This window comes from Papio anubis, chromosome 4 (genome assembly GCF_008728515.1).
Source record: "Papio anubis isolate 15944 chromosome 4, Panubis1.0, whole genome shotgun sequence".
NCBI lineage: Eukaryota > Metazoa > Chordata > Mammalia > Primates > Cercopithecidae > Papio > Papio anubis.
The window spans coordinates 139,726,496-139,747,204 of record NC_044979.1 but is presented as its reverse complement, the minus strand read 5'-3'; the positions used below and the strand labels follow the sequence as shown (position 1 = coordinate 139,747,204).

The 20,709-nt window shown below is 54.1% G+C and overlaps 2 protein-coding genes across 7 annotated transcripts; both read left to right on the top strand.

Annotated features, from left to right (window-relative positions):
- The first annotated feature begins 129 nt into the window (after positions 1 to 129).
- Positions 130 to 2,801, top strand: PVRIG (PVR related immunoglobulin domain containing). Of its 2 annotated transcripts, XM_021935694.2 has the most exons (5): positions 130 to 1,351; positions 1,437 to 1,787; positions 1,870 to 1,996; positions 2,083 to 2,143; positions 2,245 to 2,801. In XM_021935694.2, exons 1-5 carry the CDS (start codon positions 1,234 to 1,236, stop codon positions 2,554 to 2,556), a joined length of 969 nt encoding a protein of 322 aa, XP_021791386.2. In that variant the 5' UTR covers positions 130 to 1,233; the 3' UTR covers positions 2,557 to 2,801. The 2 variants fall into 2 exon arrangements, with proteins under 2 accessions (XP_021791386.2, XP_021791385.1); XM_021935693.2 differs by lacking the exon at positions 2,083 to 2,143.
- LOC101012082 (paired immunoglobin like type 2 receptor beta) lies at positions 2,769 to 20,131 on the top strand. Of its 5 annotated transcripts, XM_009202700.4 has the most exons (5): positions 8,412 to 9,401; positions 9,706 to 10,095; positions 10,356 to 10,550; positions 19,399 to 19,432; positions 19,649 to 20,131. In XM_009202700.4, exons 1-5 carry the CDS (start codon positions 9,347 to 9,349, stop codon positions 19,650 to 19,652), a joined length of 678 nt encoding a protein of 225 aa, XP_009200964.3. In that variant the 5' UTR covers positions 8,412 to 9,346; the 3' UTR covers positions 19,653 to 20,131. The 5 variants fall into 5 exon arrangements, with proteins under 5 accessions (XP_031521421.1, XP_031521422.1, XP_031521423.1 ...); XM_031665561.1 differs by lacking the exons at positions 19,399 to 19,432; positions 19,649 to 20,131 and adding an exon at positions 2,769 to 2,874 and having other exon boundaries at positions 9,272 to 9,401; positions 10,356 to 10,890; XM_031665563.1 differs by lacking the exons at positions 19,399 to 19,432; positions 19,649 to 20,131 and adding an exon at positions 8,187 to 8,405 and having other exon boundaries at positions 9,272 to 9,401; positions 10,356 to 10,890.
- The last annotated feature ends 578 nt before the right edge of the window (positions 20,132 to 20,709 follow it).

Here is a 20,709-nt window from a genome sequence, read left to right as displayed (position 1 = left end):
AATCACGGTTCACTGCAACTTCTGCCTCCTGGGCTTAAGCGATCCTTCGACCTCAGCCTCCCAAATAGTTGAGACTACAGGTGCCTGCCACCACGTCTGGCTAATTTTTTATTTCTTTTTTTGATAGAGATAAAGTCTCACCATGTTGCCCAGGCTGGTCTTGAACTCCTGGACTCATCCTAAAGTGCTGGCCTCTCATTCCCTGTCTGTGCACACCTCACGGCAAGGGCCAGCCCGTTTCCTCCTGGTCACCTCCAAATCTTGCTGCTTTTAATTCAACTCAGAGGTATGCACGTGAGGTAGGAGGGCAGGGGAGGTGGGGATGGCAGGACATGGATGGTCCTTGAGGCGTCGACTCTGGGTGTCATGGGCTGTGAGAGTCAAGAAGGGCAGTGGCCTGCCTAACTTGGGTTCAAAAGTGTCACTCTGGCCACTGCGGTGAGAACTGAAACCAGCCAGGCCAATTCTCCATTGTTTCTGCTCTTCCAGGCAGGAGAATATTAGGCCTGGAGTCAGAAGGTAGCAGTGGCTGGGGATTGTCGGGGGGTGTTGGGAAGAAGTGGTCCTTTGGTCAGGGTGGGAAGCCAACAGGATTTCCTGGTGCATTGGAGGTGAAAGCGAAGAGGCACTGGTGGCTGTGCTTTGGTCCTGAGCAGCCAGAAGCCAGTTGCCATCACCTATGACAAGGGAGACGGCACCTGGAGCAGAGCCCAGTATGGGGTGCGTTCAGGGTAGATCAGGAGGTATGAGTGGGCAGTGGGCAAGTCAGGCTGGGGGTTGTCGGGGAGGCCTGGGTTGCAGGTGTAAGCGTGGGACCCACGTCAGATTGGTGGCGGGTCACGCACACTGGGCTGGCTTTCAGGTCCTCCTTGCTGGCTTCCCGCTCCCAGGGACTTTCTCCTCCCAGATTCCTTAGCTGGGTAAGGGGTGGGACAGAGCCCTTTCCTAGGGAAGCCCGGCATCCCTTGCTGTCCAGGGAAGGGGGAGTCCTTCCAGACCCTGGCAGCTACTCCGACCCTTCTCTGGCCTCCCCAGGCCTAGCCAGGGCTGGGTTCTCACCCACCTGTGCCACCCTGCCTTGTTACCCGGAAGCACAGCCTTGGGGACTGAGCGGGCCCTCACTGTCACTTTAAGAAGGGAATCAGCCACCTTGTGTTCACCACCTCTGGGGAAGGTGTGAGAGGGGAGAAGGAAGTGGCTGTTTGGCTGCTGACAACATGAAGACTTCCTGCGATGAGAACAGAGGCACAGGTGCCGGCCCTGCAGTCCCCAGAACCCGGACTGGAGGGGGCCATGGGGCGCCGGACCCTGGCCCTGCCCTGGGTGCTGCTGACCCTGTGTGTCACTGCGGGTGAGTGCCGGCACCAGAGAGGGGCAGGGGCTGCAGGGAGGGCGATGTAGGACAACAGCCCACCAACCTTGCTGCTGTTCCACAGGGACCCCGGAGGTGTGGGTGCAAGTTCAGATGGAGGCCACTGAGCTCTCGTCCTTCACTGTCCATTGTGGGTTCCTGGGGCCTGGCTCCATCTCCCTGGTGACTGTGAGCTGGGGAGGCCCCGATGGTGCTGGGGGGACCAAGCTGGCTGTGTTGCACCCAGAACTTGGCACCCGGCAATGGGCCCCTGCTCGCCAGGCCCGCTGGGAAACCCAGAGCAGCATCTCTCTCGCCCTGGAAGACTCTGGGGCCAGCAGCCCCTTCGCCAACACCACCTTCTGCTGCAAGTTTGCATCCTTCCCTGAAGGCTCCTGGGAGTCCTGTGGGAGCCTCCCGCCCAGCTCAGACCCAGGTGGGGCCAGGGCGAGGAGCCCAGGAGGGCAGGGAGGGGCTTGGGCACTGGCCACCAATCTGATTCTTGTCTCTGTGCCCAGGGCTCTCTGCCCCGCCAACTCCTGTCCCCATTCTGCGGGCAGATCTGGCCGGGATCTTGGGGCTCTCAGGAGTCCTCCTCTTTGGCTGTGGATACCTCCTTCACCTGCTGCGCCGACAGAAGCACCGGTGAGACCTGGGCCCTGTTCACATCCCCCTGACACTGGGCTGGCCACATGCCCTGCAGAGCTCTGACCATCCTCGCTCTCTCCCAGCCCTACCCCTAGGCTACAGCCATCCCACACCAACTCCCAGGCACTGACAGCACAAGCATGGGTGAGGAGGGGGGCTGCTTTGGGGACGAGGTGGCAGGGGAAGGGGGGCCAGGGCTGGACCCAAGCTGTACAGACTCACTTGACCCTCCTTCCCCCGTGCAGGCGCCCAGCCAGGCCTCCCAGGCTGCTCTCCACGACCCTTATGCCACTATCAACACCAGCTTCTGCCCAGCTACTTTGGACACGGCTCACCCCAATGGGTGGGCATCACTCCCCACCCACGCCGCACACCAGCCCCAGGGCCCTGCCGCCTCGGCCTCCACACCCATCCTTGCACATGGCAGCTTTGTCTCTGTTGAGAACGGACTCTACACTCAGGCAGGGGAGAGGCCTCCCCACACTGGTCCCGGCCTCACTCTTTTCCCTGACTGTCGGGGTCCCAGGGCCGTGGAAGGACGCTTCGGAGTTCGATGAGAGAGACCATGAGGCCACTGGACTTTCCCCTTCCCTGGCCTCCTGGGCGCCACCCCCTTACTTTATTCTTGGGCCTCCAATAAGTGTACCACGGGTACTTGGCCAGGCCCACCTGCTGCGGATGTGGTCTGTGTGTGTGCATGTGTGGGGGTGTGTGGGCACAGGTGTGAGTGTGTGCGTGACAGAACCCCATTCCAGTCGTTTCCTGCCGTGACGAAGTCAGCAACACAGTTTCTCTGACTTGGGCCTTGACTGTGCTGCTTCTTTGGGGGTGAAGAGACTGGGGAGGCAGTCTCCACCCCTGGAGGAAGAAGCCAGGTGAGAACCAGAGTGGGTTGGGGCCTCCTTGCAGGGTTGGAGTTGGCCCAGGGAGAGGGCAGTGTCCCAATCTTAGAGATCTGTCCTGGCTTCTTGGGGTGGGGGGGGGGTTGGGGGAGCTTCCTGAGGGACACTTCTAGCTGCCTAGATAGAACTGGGGGATCCCAGCAGGATGGTTTCTGCTCCAATCCCACCATGTCCTAGGACAGCTGCAAGGGTTCCTGGGGCTTCAGCCTGAGAGAAGTCCCTGTGGTTTGACCTGGCATCCTTCTGCCAGGCTCCCTGCTGTGGCCTGGTCTGCGGTCCTGATGCCCTCCTTCCACAGCTGGTGTCAGGCAGGGGGTGGAGAGTAGGGGGATTCGCCTGAAATCTTCCCTCAGTCACTTCCCCCACCTCCTCTCCGGGCAGGCAGAGGCCTTCACAGACATGGGGGCCTCCCCACAAAATGTTCCATCCAGAGCCAGCCCTTCTGCTTGTGGGCCCCACAGCCTGGGCCTGATGGGCCTTTTGCCACACGAGACAGCGTGAGTGAGAGGGCTCTGGGCTTCGAGACTCCCCAGGAACGTAGCAGGCCCTAGGTGGCGGGGCTGTGTCATTCCGGAGCCAGGCTGAGGCTGCTGCCTGAGCAGGGGTGAGCACCCCTGGGGAGGAAGGGCACCTGCCCCTCAGCCCCTCCCTGGGACTGCATGGGGGACATCGCAGGAAGTGCCAGCTGCCAATCAGGAACCATGCCCTACGTCCAGCTCAGGGACGGCCTGCCCAGAGGCTGCCTCCACCTTCACCACCCTCCGCAGCCCAGCGCACTGCCCCAGGCAGGCCCTGATGTGGCCTTACCAGGACCCAGCCCCATCCAGTTCCCAGCTGTGCACTATGCTGGAAAGAGGGTGGTTGCAGGTGGTCAGGCCTGCCTTCCTCAGCTGGTGGTCATCCTCCTCCTCCCAGAAACCCTCAGCACTGGCCTAGGCAGCTCAGCAGTTCCTCCAGGACTGGGGGCTCAAGGAAGAGATGAAGGGTTGCTGCAGAGGTCCCCAAGGAGGGTGAGGAAGGCAGTGCCGGGAGGAAGATGACAGGGAGGGAAGGGAGAGAGCAAGAGCACCCTGGACCCAGGGTGGGTGTGAACAGTGGGGCTTGTAAGGTCTCAGGGGAAACCTAAAGGGGATCTCCAGAAAGCTGGGTATCTCTAAGAAGCAGACAAAGGGGGGCTGGGCGCGGTGGCTCATGCCTGTAATCCCAGCACTTTGGGATGCCCATGCGGGTGGATCATGAGGTCAGGAGATTGAGACCACCCTGGCTAACACGGTGAAACCCTGTTACTACTAAAAATACAAAAAACTAGCCGGGCATGGTGGTGGGCGCCTGTAGTCCCAGCTACTCTGGAGACTGAGGCAGGAGAATGGCGTGAACCCGGGAGGCAGAGCTTGCAGTGAGCCAAGATCGCGCCACTGCACTCCAGCCTGGGCAACAGAGCGAGACTCTGTCTCAAAAAAAAAAAAAAGGCAGACAAAGGGGGAGCTCTGAGGGACCCCCTGCCAGGGCCACTTGCCCATCACACAGTGGAGGAAGAGTCCCCTGGCCTGAACCTGTCTTCCATAAGCTTAGTAGGCTGCAGCCCAGCCTGGTCCCTGTGGGACTCAGAGCCAAACACCTTGGGACCCAGAAAGTATCCCAACATCCAGCCTGCTCCGTGCTGCCAAACCTCAAGTGTGAGAGCCAGCAGCAGCGACAAAGGGCGCCCTGAGAGTGTGTGGTGCACTGTGCTGTGGTGCATGGTTGAGCCTGAGACCCAGAGACCAGAGTGCTGTTGGTTCAGTGTGCATGGAAATTGAGGCCCGAGGGAGCTGATGTGCTCCAGGGGAAGAGCTGAATCAGCCCAGCAGCAGCACCTGCTTCCCCTCCAGTGGCCCCAGGCGCCCAGGACAAGCCCCAACACCCATGGCCCACAGTAAGGTTTCAGCTTTGAATGGACCTGGGTTTGAATCCTGCGGGTCCCTCCCTGGCCGTGTGGCACCCATGTGGCTCACGTTGAGCATCAGGTACATGAGAAGGGTGAGGAGGCCTGCAGGGATGTGAAGATTGTAAACCAGGAGGCTCCCAAGGCCTGAGCAACTCTTCCCAGATGGTCTTATCTTACAAGTCAGGAGGTGGGTATTTTCAGGATGTCCAATTTGACAGATGTGGAGCCTGAGGTGCAAAGCATTGCCGTAACCTGCCCAGGGGGCACAGGGCTGGGAGGAAGAGGAGTTCTTGGGGAAAGAGGGCAGGGGGCAGGCCTGGACAAGCATGTTCCTGGTGGGTGGAGGCGCAGCTGGCTGATGAGGGTGCTCTGAGAGCAGTCTCACATCTACACCAGGTGGTGTGGCTGACATTGCTTGGGGGCCAGGCCAGATCATGTCTGAAAGGCCTGAGTGTCAGGGCCTAAGTCAAGGGTGAGATACACCATGTTCATATATCACAAGGCTCATTGTTGTTTTGGTGGTGGTGGTTTTTTTTTGTTTTTTTTTTTTTTGAGATGGAGTCTTGTTCTGTCACCAGGTTGGAGTGCAGTGGCGTAATCTCAGCTCACTGCAACCTCTGCCTCCTGGTTTCAAGCGATTCTCCTGCCTCAGCCTCCTGAGTAGCTGGAACTACAGGCGCCCACCACCATGCCCAGCTAATTTTTGTATTTTTAGTAGAGACGGGGTTTCACCATGTTGGCCAGGATGGTCTTGATCTCCTAACCTCATGATCCGCTCACCTCAGCCTCCCAAAGTGCTGGGATTACAGGCGTAAGCCACCGTGCATGGCCTAGCGGTGGTGTTTTGGGACAAGGTCTCACTCTGTCATCCGGGCTGTGCAGTGGTGGGATCTCAGCTCACTGCAGCCTGAACCTCCTGGGCTCAAACGATCCTCCCGCCTCCGGCTCCCAAGTAGCTGGGACCACAGGCACGTGCCACCATACCTGGCTAATTTTTGTAGTTTTTCTTTTTTTTTTTTTTGTAGAGATGAAGTTTCATTGCCCAGGCTGGTCTCAAACTTTGGGCTCAAGTGATCTGCCTTCCTTGGCCTCCCAAAGTGCTGGGATGACAGGCATAAGCCACTGTGCCTGGCTAAGGCTCACTGTTAACAGGTCAATATCCCCAAATTGATTTTTTTTTTTTTTTTTTTTTTGAGATGGACTCTTACTGTCACCCAAGCTGGAGTGCAGTGGCATGATCTTGGCTTACTGCAACCTCCACCTCCCGGGTTCTAGTGATTCTCCTGCATCAACCTCCCGAGTAGCTGGGACTACGGGTGTGCACCATTGTGTCCAGCTAATTTTTGTATTGTTCTTTTTTTTAGTAGAGACGGGGGTTTCACCATGTTGGCTGGGCTGGTCTTGAACTCCTGACCTCAGGTGATCCACCCACCTTGGCCTCCCAAAGTGCTGGGATTACAGACATGAGCCACTGTGCCCCACCTGAATAAGAACTTCTTAATCAAAATTTCAGCATGCCTCCTGGTCAGAATTGACCAGCTGATTTAATAAGTTGATGTAAAAATTTTACAGTCGGCTACCCCTGGGAGGGGGAGTCTCTCCCTAGTCAGTGAGGTACCAGATGCCAGAGCATTGGCAGTGTACAAGGGGCTCAGCCCTGTGGCTCATGTGTGTAATCCCAGCACACTGGGAGGATGCCTTGAGCCTGGGAGATTGAGGCCAGCCTGGGTAACAGAGTGACACCACGTCTCTGCAAAAAAGAAGAAAATTAGAGGGGAACTGTGGTACGTGCCTATAGTCCCACCTACAGGCAGAGCGAGACCATGTCCCCCACTAAAAAAAGGCCAAGAATGCAGGCAATATAGATAATATGGGCCCTGTGATGGGTGGAGGCCAAATAGATCAATACAGAATTGAAGAAGACACAAAACACTTGTATTTCCAGCGTAGCACACTGGCTAGGACAGTACTGTGAAGGGAGGCAGTGAGAGCAGACGTCTGTGCCTCATTCCTGATCTCAGGGTGGGTGCCAAGGGGGGGGGCAAGGGGCTGGGGCAGGGATAGACTTGGCTGGTGAGGAAAGGAGGATAGTTTTTAAGGGAAGGTGGGGACATACAAGCAGCAGTTCTCAAAACGTGTTTCAGGGTCCTGGCCCCCTCCCTGCCCCTGCACCTGAACACAGTGCATCCCACGCCTCTCCCATGGCCACCTGCTGGGCTAACAGGCTGCATTTAGGCTCTGCCCCTGTTGGAATCATGCCCTCCTCCAGGGCTGCCTCCTCCCAAAAGCCCCCTCTGAGAGAGAGCCACAGCCCCAGGCTTAGCCCCAGGCCCTGTCACTGATGTTGGGGGAAGGAGGATGAACCACCCAGGAGACCTCACACCATCCTAGAGCAGAAATCCTGACGCAAAAAGAATCTCCCATGGGGGTTCAGCTGGGTCCAGGGCCCGGAAAGTGACATAAACGTGTACCTTGCATCTAAGAACGCACGTGGCGGTACCAGGCCTGAGGCCCTTGGGGAGGATGTGCCCTCCAGAGCTACCCAGAGGCTGTTGGCTAAAAGTTCTATGTCACCCCCTCCTCGGGCGGCCTGGTAAGCAGGTGACCTTCCAACTGGGTCCCATGGCTCATGGGCAAGGCAGGAATGGAACCAAGAGTCAGTCCTCAGTGGCTGGGCGTCGTATCCCATGCCTGTAATCCCAGCACTTTGGGAGGCTGAGGTGGGCAGATCACTTGAGGCCAGGAGTTCAAGACCAGCCTGGCCAACACAGTGAAACCCTGTCTCTACTAAAAATACAAAAATTAACTGGGCATGGTGGCACGCACTTGTAATTCCCAGCTACTTAGAAGGCTGAGGCAGGAGAATTACTTGAACCCAGGAGGCAGAGGTTACTGTGAACCAAAATCGCACTACTGAACTCCAGCCTGGGTGACACAGTGAGACCATCTCAAAAAAAAAAAAAGTTCTCAGGCAGGGTGGACCACCCTCTCGAGGCCCTGCCCAGACAGCCAGGGGGCCCCTTGTCCTCTCTTCAGCCCACCTTTGCAGGTGGGACCAGTTCAGCCCAAAGCCCCCGTGCCTCTATTTTCCTGTGGGTTGAATGGGGAGAATGAGGTATTGAGGGCCTGGCTCAGACGGAGGGGTTTCCTGAGCACAGGGGAACATGTTTCCTCCGGCCTGTGAAGGGAGGGAGGGAGGGCTGACCTGGCTGGCCCTGGGAAGCACAGAGGAGCCTACTGGGGCCAGGGAAGAGACTGAGAAGAGAAGGGAGGCCCGTCCCTGTCTGCTTCTGTCTCAAGAAGGCTGATGCCATTTCCTCTGACGAAATCCTGTCTTCCTGCCCCCACGGCCCCTTAGCTGGAGGGGCCACCTCACCCTGGAGAGGGTGGGCAGAGCCTCCTACGGAGGGAGCCCTGTGGGCCGCCAAAGCTCCCCGTTCCAGCGACCACCCCAGGCAAAGGCCAGCAGAAACCCGCTAGAGATGGGCCCAGGACTGTGTGCGGGGTACCCACTGTTGCTCTGAGCCTTCACTTCCTTCTGTGTCCAAGGAAGCTTCTGGATCAGCCAAGGGCTCAGGTGTTTGGAGGGAATGACCTGAGGTGCTGTATGAAGGGACGGCCTCCTGTCCTGCACTCAGAAGTTGAGGCCCAGAGATTCTGCCCTTCAGCCAGGCCCAGACATCTGGGCAGAGGGAGCTCCGGTCCTGGAACTGCCACTGCAAGTCACATGGCCTGGGGCAGTGCTTCTCGGAGCCCTGTCCCCGCCTGCATAGGATGGGGAGGTCAGAGGGGAGCCTGCAGATCCAGTCTCATGTCTAGGGGGTGAAGGGGTGGCCTCCAGAAGGACCAATCTGTGTAGGGGACCATCAGCCCCCTCACCCCTTGAGCAAGGTGGTGGTGCTTGCACCAAGGGAAGAGGCCAACTGGGCCCTGGTGGTGCCTGGGGACTGCATGGGAGTCCCTGCCGGAAAGAGAGGGAAAGAAGACAAGCTGGGGACTCTGGTGCTTGGGCTGGGGTCTGAGCGCCTGTGACCTCCACCAGCTTCCTCCTCCTCCTCCCTGAGGACTGAATCTGGGACACAGAAGGGCAGAGAATCAGGCCTGCCTTTCCTCTCCCTGAAAGAGCCTGTGCTGGCCCTGGGCAGAGAGAAGGATGAGAAGTGAAGCTGAGTGAGGTGGGGCTGCAGGGATCCAGGTGGGAGGGGCCCAGCCAGCCAAGGTCAGGCCCGGCCCCTCAGCAGGAGGACGGGCACTGGGGCCCTTGGGCAGGGCTGACTTGACACTGACCACAAGGGAGGCCCTTTTGCAATAAGAGGAAAAAAACCAGATGGATAAAGGAAGTGCTGGTCATCCTGGAGGTGCACGGGTTTGAGGAAGGCTCCCGGCCCCCACAGCCCACTGCGGAGCCTGAGCCCGGCTCCCCCGACTCACCTCAACCCCCAGGTGGCCCCACCACAGGGCCCCTCTCTGCCTGGACGGCTCTGCTGGTCTCCCCATCCCCTGGAGGAGAGCAAGGCCATGGGCCGGCTCCTGCTGCTGCCCCTGCTGCTGCTGCCAGCATTTCTGCAGCCTGGTGAGTGCCCAGGACCACCCAGATGTGGGCTCTGCCCAAACCACAGGAGGGGCCAACCCGAGACAAAGGTGGGACATCTTGGGGAGGGCCCAGGCTCCCACCACCAGGAAACAAGGGCGGGTCCCACAGGGGCGGGTGCCCCCATCCTCTCTGCCTGAAGAGTGGGAGACCCAGGCCAGAAGTCAGTCCAGCCACCTGTCACACGACTGCCTGTGGCTGAGGTGTGGGAGGGTCTGGGGTCACCCTCTTTGTGTCTTGCGGTGGCTTCAAGGTCTCTCCCCCACTCTCTCCCTCCCACCTCTAGGTGGCTCCGCGGGATCCGGTCCAAACCACCCTTATGGTGTCACTCAACCAAAACACCTCTCAGCCCCTGTGGGTGGCTCCGTGGAAATTCCCTTCTCCTTCTATCACCCCTGGGAGTTAGCCACAGCTCCCAACATGAAAATATCCTGGAGACGGGGCGACTTCCACGGGCAGTTCTTCTACAGAACAAGGCCAGCTTTCATTCACGAGGATTACTCGAACCGGCTCTTTCTGAACTGGACAGAGGGTCAGGACCGCGGGCTCCTCAGGATCTGGAACCCGCGGAAGGAGGACCAGTCTGTGTATTTCTGCGGAGTCGAGCTGGACACACGGAGATCAGGGAGGCAGCGGTGGCAGTCCATCAAGGGGACCAAACTCACCATCACCCAGGGTGAGTCCAGCTGCCCCAGCACGCGCCTTGCCCACTGCAGTCAGAGTTTTTGGTGACTGGTGATGTCTTTACATTTAAACCCAGTTGTCTGGATTGAGAGCTGTCAGCATTTCACCTTGCTACCCCTTCCCTGTGTGGGCTTCGGAGAGCAGCTTGCTCATCCTGAATGTCCCCCAATCTGGAAAGCAGCACACCATGCCTTTCACCCTGATGCCCCGCACCCCCAGAAGAGGGTCTGCTCATTCCTCATCTCTCCCCAGCTGTCACGACCACCACCACCTGGAGGCCCAGCAGTGCAACCACCACAACTGGACTCAGGGTCACAGAAGGCAAAGGGCACTCAGAATCATGGCACCTAAGTCTGGACACTGTTATCAGTGTGGCATTGGCTGTTGCTGTGCTCAAAACTGTCACTTTGGGACTGCTGTGCCTCCTCAGGTGGAAAAGAAGGAAAGGTAAGTGCCCAGGACATGCTGTCTCCTCAAGCCTCCAAGCTGGGGTTTCTCAGAGCCCACCTGCAGCTAAGGGATTTCAGAAATACGCAGACCCTGCTGGCTCCCCTCAAGCCCACTGAGGCCAACTCCGTGGCCTGTGCTGGGGCGTCTGCATCTAGGGGGCTCCTGCAGTGGGGTCATGCAGGGTCACGTGTGAGAACTCCCAGCCTGGGTGCAGTGGCTCACGCCTGGAATCCCAGCACTTTGGGAGGCCAAGGGCGGGTGGATCATGAGGTCAAGAGATTGAGACCATCCTGGCCAACATGGTGACACCCCATCTCTACTAAAAACACAAAAATTTGCCGGGCACGGTGGCTCACGCCTGTAATCCCAGCACTTTGGGAGGCCGAGGCGGGCGGATCACGAGGTCAGGAGATCGAGATCACAGTGAAACCCCGTCTCTACTAAAAATACAAAAAATTAGCCGGGCGCGGTGGTGGGCGCCTATAGTCCCAGCTACTCGGGAGGCTGAGCCAGGAGAATGGCGTGAACCCGGGAGGTGGAGCTTGCAGTGAGCCGAGATCGCGCCACTGCACTCCAGCCTGGACGACAGAGCAAGACTCCATCTCAAAAAAAAAAAAAAAAATTAGCTGGGCATGGTGGCGCAGGCTTGTAGGACCAGCTACTCAGGAGGCTGAGGCAGGAGAATCGCTTGAACCCTGGAGGCAGAGGTTGCAGTGAGTCAAGATCGCATCACTGCACTCCAGCCTGGTGACAGAACAAGACTCCGTCTCAAAAAAAAAAAAAAAAAAGAAAGAAAGAGCCGGGCTGGTGTGGTCAAGCACCTGTAATCCCAGCACTTTGGGAGGCCGAGGCGATGGATCAAGGTCAGGAGATCGAGACCACGTGGAAACCCTCAGCCCTTACTAAAAAATACAAAAAATTGGGGCCGGGCATCGCCAGGGCGCCTGTAGTCTAGGCTAAGTACTTGGGGGAGGCTGGCCAGGAGAATGGCGTGGGACCTGGGAGGCGGAGCTTGCAGTGAGCCGAGATCGCACCACTGCACTCCAGCCTGGGCGACAGAGCAAGACTCCGTCTCAAAAAAAAAAAAAAAGAAAAGAAAGAAAAGAGAGCCCCCAGTCCTCTCTACACAGCTGGATCCCCCCAACTACTTCTCTCTCAGTCATCAATCATCTACCCTCCCCTGAAGGTTCCTGGGGAGGAGAGGGTCTGCCCTGGGAAAAGGACAAAGAGAGGAGAAGCGACCAGAATTGGGCTGAGCTCAGCAGGCACTGGCTGACTGCCCACCTGCCACGGCCTGGCTTGAAACTGGAGAAGCAAAGTAGATAAAGCATAGGCTCTGTTCTCAGGGAACTGGGGGTGTGGAGTTGTCAGTTGCCATTGAGAAAGAGCTATGGTATTGCTAAACAAGGGTAGGAGGAGAGAGAGGTAATCAGGGAGGACTTCCCAGAGGAGGTGACATCTGCAGATGTCTCAGAGAAGAAAAGAATTCGCTTGGCAAGAGGTGAGGGTGGTGTAGAGGTCACTCACTTTCCTTGCGGGTGGAGGAAACCGTTCCAGGAGCTGTAGGAAGCTTGATGCTGGTGGAGGAGGCAGGAGAGGAGAGGAGACGACCTTGGAAATCATATCCAATAGCCTCTGATCCCAGAGGCAGCGTGAGGCAGCAAAGGGTGACCTCAGCTCCCCATGGGAGACCTCAGTCTGTGGAGCAGCAGGCAGAGGTGGGCCAGGCTGGGTCAGTGCAGTGCGGGGGTGAGGCGGAGAGAGGGAAAGGGCCAGATCCTAGAAAATATTAAGTAATAAAAACCAATGAGATTGATTGTTTGCTGTAGGGGCGAGGGAGCAGGAAGAAGTATCCGTTTCCACTTGAGTCCATGGGGCTGTGATGAAACCATCAAGTACAGTAGACAATAGAGGAGGAGACTATGTTTGGAGGGGAACGATGCCTCGTTTAGTTTGGAATCTTTTTTTGTTTTTGTTTTTGTTTTTGTTGTCTTGTTTTGTTTTGTTTTGTTTTGTTTGTTTGTTTTTTGAGATGGAGTTTTGTTCTGTCGCCCAGGCTGGAGTGCAGTGGCACAATCTCAGCTCACTGCAAGCTCCGCCTCCTGGGTTCATGCCATTCTCCTGCCTCAGCCTCCTGAGTAGCTGGGACTACAGGCGCCTGCCACCACGCATGGCTACTCTTTTGTAATTTCAGTAGAGACGGGGTTTCACCGTGTTAGCCAGGATGGTCTCGATTTCCTGACCTCGTGATCCGCCCAACTCAGCCTCCCAAAGTGCTGGGATTACAAGCTTGAGCCACCGCGCCCGGCCAGTTTGGAATCTGTTATACTGGAGATCCATGTGTGGCATCTCAGCAGAGGTGTCCTTTGGAAACTTGGATGTACACATTCCCAGTTCAAAAGAGAGGACAAGGCTCCAGGCATCAATGAGTTCTACCTCAATATCCTCCAAACCTGACAGTAAGTTACCATCAAGAAAGTCTTCAGGCCAGGCACAGTGGCTGACGCCTGTGATCCCAGCACTTTGGGAGGCCGAGGCGGGTGGATCACCTGAGGTCAGGCGTTCAAGACCAGCCTGGCCAAAATGGTGAAACCCCGTCTCAATTAAAAACACAAAAAATTAGCTGGGCGTGGTAGCGGACACCTGTAGTCCCAGCTACTCAGGAAGCTGAGGCAGGAGAATTGCTTGAACCTGGGAGGCGGAGGCTGCAGTAAGCCAAGATGGTGACACTGCACTCCAGTCAGGGTGACAGAGCGAGACTCCGTCTATAAAAAGAAAAAAAAGAAAGTCTTCGGTGCAAGGAGATTCGCCCTATCAGCTAGGAAAGCACAGAGGGGAGGAGCTTGGGGTCAGGGCTGCCTGCAGCCAGATCCTGGCCTCACACCCTCGCCAGGGAACAAGCTCGCGGGTTCAAAGGCTGTGCACCTCAACTTCTTCATGGAAGCACGTGACATTATTTTATAACCATAGAGTGGAGACAGTCTCAGTATGACCAAACCCAGGAGCCATATATTAAAATATTGATAAATGTAACTATATAAAAAATTTTTTGCCGGGTGCAGTGGCTCACATCTGTGATTCCAGCAGAAAATCAGGAGATCAGGAGATCACAGAAGGCCCAGGAGCTAGTGAGAGAGCAGGAATGGAGAGCAGGGGGGCCGGCAGGAAGCTTGGAGAATCTGCAAAATAGCAGATCACAAAGGAACAAGAGTCAATGAAGTTCAACAAGAGGCAGGGTGGGATAATGACCAAAGACAGAGGGAACACTTCCAGGTTCGTTCTGTGAGGTCAGTAACACCATGACCTGAGAGCCAGATAAAGACCCTGCAAGAAAAACAACACACAAAATACAGACGAAAAGGCCAGTGAATGTTGATGGAAAAATCTTCAGCAAAATTCTAGCAAACCAGCTTTGACAGCACGTTAAAAGGATTGTACACCATGACCAAGTTGGAGTTAGTCCTGGAATGCAGGTATCACCCAAGACAGGAAAATTAATCAATGTAGTGTACCCCATTAACAGAAAAAAGGACAAAACCCACGTGATCATCTCAACTGCTGCAGAAAAAACATCGGACAAGATTGAATACCCTTTCCTTTTTTTTTTTTTTTTTTGAGTTGGAGCCTCACTCTGTTGCCCAGCCTGGAGTGCAGCGGTGCCATCTCAGCTCACTGCAACTTTTGCCTCCCGGGTTCAAGAGATTCTTCCGCCTTAGCCTTCTGAGGAGCTGGGATTACAGGCATGCACCACTATGCCTGGCTAATTTTTTATTTTTGGAAGAAACGTGGTTTTACTGTATTAGCCAGGCTGCTCTCAAACTCCTGACCTCAACTGATCAGCCCGCCTTGGCCTCCCAAAGTGCTGGGATTACAGGCTGAGCCACGGTGCCCAGCTTGAACACCCTTTCCTGGTAAAACACTCCACAAACCAGCAAGAGAAGGAATGTACTGCAGCATAATAAAGGCCAGTCATGCAAGGCCCACAGCTGAAAGTCTTTCAGTCATTTTAGGTGAAAGACTGAAATATTTGCCTCCAAGATCAGGAACAAGAGAAGGATGCCCTATCTCACTACTTCTATTCAACATAGGATTTGAAGTCAGGCCAGGCACAGTGGCTCACACCTGTTATCCCAGCACTTTTGGAAGTTGAGGTGGGTGGATTACTTGAGGCTACAAGTTTGAGACCACCCTGGCCAACATGGCAAAACCCCATCTCTACTTAAAAAAAAAAAAAAAGATTTGAAGTCCTAGCCAGAGCAATTAAGCAAAGAATAAAAAGGCATCTAATTTGAAAAGAAACAAGCAAAATGATCTCTGTTTGCAGGTGACAAGATCTCATATGTAGAAAATCCTAAGTATTGCACAAAAATACCTGTTGAACGAATGAATTCAGCAAAGTTCCAGGAATTTAACATACAAGCAAAAATGTACTGCATTTCTGTACCATAAACAATCTGAAAAGAAATTTAAGAAAACAATTCCATTTACAATAATATCAAAAATAAAGTAAGATCTTTGGAATAAACCTAACCAGGGAAATGAAAGACTTGTACACTGAAACTACAAAACATTTCTGAACAAATGAAGAAGACACAAATAAGTGGATGATATTCTTGTTCGTGGAATGGAAGAATTAATATTGTCAAGGTGTCCACGCCACCAACAACGATCTCCAGATCCAATGCAAATCCTATGAAAACCCCAATGGCATTTTTTTTTTGGCTCAAACAGAAAATTCATCCAGAAATTCAAATGGAATCTGAAAGCACTACCACAAACCAAAATAATCTTTAGGAAGGTGAACAGAGTTAGAGGACACGCATTCCCTGATTTCAGAGTATATTAAAAACTATGGTAATCAAAATAATATGGTACTGAAATAAAGACATAAATAGGCTGGGTGCAGTGGCTCACGCCTGTCATCCCAGCACTTTGGGAGGCCGAGCTGGGCGGATCACCTGAGATTGGGAGTTTGAGACCAGCCTGATCAACGTGGAGAAGCCCCATCTCTACCAAAAATAAAAAATTAGCTGGGTGCGGTGTCTCATGCCTGTAATCCCAGCTACTCGGGAGACTGAGGCAGGAGAATCACTTGAACCCGGGAGGCAGAGGTTGCAGTGAGCCGAGATCACGCCATTGCATTCCAGCCTGGGCAACAAGAGTGAACCTCTGCCAAAAAAAAAAAAAAGACATAAATAGACCAGTGGAATAGAATACAGAGGAGCCCACAAATAAACCCTCACATAGACAGTCAAATGATCCTCCACAAGGGTGCCAAGATGACCACTCAGCGAAGAATAGTTTCTTCAACAAATGGTGTTGAGAAAGCTGGATACCCTCATGCAAAACATAGAGGTGCATCTCTACCTTATACCACATACAAAAAATTAACTGAAAATGGGTTAAAGACCTCAACGTAAGACCCAAAACTGCCCAATGTCTAGAAGAAAATACAGGAGAAAACAGGGTGATGAGACAAGATGGTAGGTCCTTGCACTATTACCCCCAGACCCACGGTTTGTATTCCACAGGGGAAGGATGGTTTGTACTCCACAGTTGAAGTATGATCATATCAAGGTTGTTTGACTCCAGGGCAGGATTTATGATATACCTGCTCTTACACAAGGAATGATAGATCAACTGGAAATCTTAGAGGCCTTCCCAAAACTGGAGTTAATCAGAAGCTGCCATGGCAGATTAGCCTCCAAGATGGAGTTGCCTTAGCCTCCGCAATATTAAAAGTAGAACTACCATATGATCCAACAATCTCACTTCTGGGCATATATTCAACAAATTGAAAGCAGGGTCAGGAAGAGGGGTTTGCACACCAATGTTTGTAGTAGCATTACTCAAAATACCCCAAATGTAGAATCAACTGAAATGTCCATCAAACAAAATATGGTGTCTGTAGTCCCAGCTACTCAGGAAGCTGAGGTTGGGAGAATGACCTGAGCCCAGGAGGTTGAGGGTGTAGTGAGCTATGATTGTGCCACTGCACTCCATCCTGGGTGACAGAGTAAGATCCTGTCTATTTAAAAAAAAAAAAAAAAAGTTCTGAAAAAAAGAATATTATTAAACCTTTTTTATTTAGTTATTTATTTTGAGACAAAGTCCTGCTTTGTCACCCAGGCTGGAGTGCAGCAGTGCAATCTCAGTTCAGTGCAATCTCAGTTCACTGCAACCTCTACCTCCCAGGTTCAAGCGATTCTCTTGGCTCAGCCTCCTAAGTGACTGGGATCACAGGTGTGTGCCACCACGCCCAGCTACTTCTTGCATTTTTAGTAGAGACGGGGTTTCACCATGTTGGCCAGGCTGGTCTCGAACTCCTGACCTTAGGGGATCCACCCACCTCGGCCTCCCAAAGTGCTAGGATTATAGGTGTGAGCCACTGTGCCTGGCCTTAACCTTTAAAGGGAAGGAAATTCTTACACATGTTCTAGTATAAATGAGCCTTGAAGACATTATGCTAAGCGAAATAAGCTAGTTACAAAAAGATAAATAATGTCTGATTCCATTTATATGAGTATCTAGAGTAGCCAGATTCCTAGAAACAGGAAGCAGAAAGGTGGTTGTCAGGGGCATGGAGGAGATGGGAATGGAGAGTTAACATTTGAAGAACATAGAGTTTCAGTTTTACTGGCCCAGTGTGGTGGCTTCACGCCTGTGAGGGACATGCATTGGAAGGCTGAGGTGGGTGGATCACTTGAGGTCTGGAGTTCAAGTCCAGCCTGGCCAACATGGCGAAACCCTGTCTCTACTAAAAATACAAAAAAATTAGCTCTACTAAAAATACAAAAAATGCCGGGCGCAGTGGCTCAAGCCTGTAATCCCAGCACTTTGGGAGGCCGAGGCAGGTGGATCACGAGGTCAGGAGATCGAGACCATCCTGGCTAACACGGTGAAACCCTGTCTCTACTAAAAATACAAAAAGCTAGCCGGGCGTGGTGGCGGGCGCCTGTAGTCCCAGCTACTCGGAGGCTGAGGCAGGAGAATGGCGTGAACCCAGGAGGCGGAGCTTGCAGTGAGCCGAGATCACGCCACTGCACTCCAGCCTGGGTGACACAGTGAGACTCCGTCTCAAAAAAAAAAAATACAAAAAATACAAAAAATTAGCTGGGTATGGTGGCGGGCACCTGTAATCCCATCTACTCAGGAGCCTGAGGCAGGAGAATCACTGGAACCCAGGAGATGGAGGTTGCAGTGAGCTGAGATCACGTCACTGCACTCTAGCCTGGGTGACAGAGCAAGACTCCGTCTCAAAAAAAAAAAGAAAAGAAAGAGGACTTTTGAGTTTCAGTTTCGCAAGATGAAAATGTTCTGGAGATCTGTCTCACAACCATGTGAATACGCTTAACACTGCCAAACTGTACACTAAGCAATGGTTAGGATGGTAAATTCTTTTTTTTTTTTTTTGAGACGGAATCTCGCTCTGTCGCCCAGGCTGGAGTGTGGTGGCTGGATCTCGGCTCACTGCAAGCTCCGCCTCCCAGGTTTACGCCATTCTCCTGCCTCAGCCTCCTGAGTAGCTGGGACTACAGGCGCCCGCCACCTCGCCCGGCTAGTTTTTTTGTATTTTTTAGTAGAGACGGGGTTTCACCGTGTTAGCCAGGATGGTCTCGATCTCCTGACCTCGTGATCCGCCCACCTCGGCCTCCCAAAGTGCTGGGATTACAGGCTTGAGCCACCACGCCCAGCCTAGGATGGTAAATTCTAGGTGGTTTTTTTTTTTGAGACAGAGTCTCGCTTTGTCACCCAGGCTGGAGTGCAGTGGCGTGATCTTGGCTCACTACAACCTCCACCTCCCGGGGTCAAGCAATTCTCCTACCTCAGCCTCCTGAGTAGCTGGGACTACAGGCACACATCACTACACCCGGCTAATTTTTGTAATTTTAGTAGAGACGGGTTTTCACCATATTGTCCAGGCTGATCAAGAACTCCTGGCCTCAGGTGATCTGTCCACCTTGGCCTCCCAATCCTGGGATTATCACAGCATGAGCCACAGCACCCGGCCTAGGTGTTACGCTGGAAGGAGTGAAAGTTGCAACATGAAAATGATACTAGCAGTTAATATTTCTGAGTTCCCAGTCCCAACATTAAAAAACAACCTATAGAAGTGGAAGGGAAGGCCCCCAGAGTTGAGGGGTGCCGTGAGGCCTGGGTTCAGAGGGTGTCTCTGTGGATGCTGAACCCTCCCAGGAGGAGGCTGGATGGTGGAGGGCATGTCTGTGGACCAGGGGCCCAGTGCTTGGGAAGCGCTGCAAGGATGCCAGGGGGACAAGAGGGGCAGGGCACAGTGGAATAGGCAGCAGAAGATTCAGGGTGAGACCAGACAGAGGGGAGGGGGTCCTAGTGGTGGCAACAGAACTTGAACAGCCGCAAACATGAGTCCCAAGCATGAGGCTCCCAAGGCTGGAGGGCAGACCCAGCCGACACCCAGAAGGAAACCACAGGCACAGTCTCCCTGAGGACTTGGAGGGAGAGGTTGGGGTGCATATGTCAAGGGAAGGGAAGGGAGGGAAGATATGGGTGGGCGAGGGCTCAGCGGTGGAGGGAGCCAGGTTGGGGGTGAGCGGAGAGCTCAAGAGTGAAGGAAGCCAACAGAGGGTATCAAGGTTGGGGGGTGCCGGTTTCAGGAGGTGATGTGGTGGACAACAGGGAGGACAGGTCAGGGGGTTGCCTCAGGGTGCCAGCTGAGTCCCAGGCCCTTCCTGATGGGTTTGCATGGAGCTGCTCTGCTGCCCTGGTCCCTCTAAGGAGGGCCTCAGCCTAGGGCGCAGCACAGAAGGTGGGATGGAGACTGCCACCACCCGGATGCCACCCTGACTCACTGTTGGTCTCCCTACAGGTCAGCAGCAGACTAAAGCCACAACTCCAGCCAGGTGAGTGCTGGGCCTCCCTAAGGGGGTGGGGGATGCAGGTGCGGGCAAGGGGCCACTCCACAGGGAGTGTGCTGTTAAGAACCCCACAAGCCCAGCCTGCCACAAATTCTGAGTTTTTGCCACCACCCACTTAAATCTGATCTCTGAAGCAATTGCCTCGCTTGCCTCGCTGTAATAATCCTGGCCCTGCATCTAAAAACACTTCCCCTCCTGCAGATAGCAGGGCGCCAAGCAGTGACTTCCGACCAACAGGGTGTGGGGAGAAGGGATGTGTATTAGCCCCGGAGGACGTGCTGTGAGACCTGCTTGTGAGTACTCCACACTGGCTCCCCATTGGCAAGATACATGGAGAGCATCCTGAGGACCTAAAAAAGGCAGAGCCGCAAGGCAGAAGAAGCCTGGGTCCCTGAATCACCAACTGGAGGAGAGATACCTACAAGAGCCTTCATCCAGGAGCATCCACTCTGCAGTGACACAGGAATGAGGTCTGAACTCCACTGAATTAAATCACTGGCATTCGGGGGCTGTTCATTATAGCAGTGCTAAGAGTTCCTTTGTCTTCCCCAAGGATGGAAAACTACAATTTATTTTGCTTACCGTACACCCCTTTTCTCCTTGTCCACATTTTCCAATCTGCACGGTGGCTGTCTTCTCCTATGGCAGGGGTTCTAGGGAATAAACAGTGTGAAACGCTGCTGACACTTCCCTGTACATCTCCCACATGGCTGCCAAGTGCCCCTTCCTGCTCTGCAGTACCTGTGTCCAGTCGTGATGCAGGGAGTATCCCTGCTAGTAACAGATGGCGCTCACAGATTTAAGGCAGTTGGAAGCAAGTTTAAGAAGGGAAATCTTTTTTTTTTTTTTTTTTTTTTGAGACAGAGCCTCACTCTGTCATTACCCAGGCTGGAGTGCAGTGGCGCAATCTCAGCTCCCACTGCAACCTCTGCCTCCTGGGTTCAAGCCATTCTCGTGCCTCAGCTTCCCAAGTAGTTGGGATTATAGGCGTGCACGCCCACACTCAGCTAATGTTTGTATTTTTTAGTGGTACTGGGGTTTTGCCAAGTTGTCTAGGCTGGTCTCAAACTCCTGGGCTCAAGCAATCCTCCAGCCTCAGTTTCCCAAATAGCTGCAATTACAGGCATGAGCCACCGTGCCTGGCTGAAAGGTAATCGTTAAGGAGTGGGCAGGGCAGGAACACTGTCAGAGATGGTGTGGTGGCCAAGGCTAGTACAGCAAATCGGCTGCTTCTTGTGATTGCACGGGTTGGGGGCTCAGTT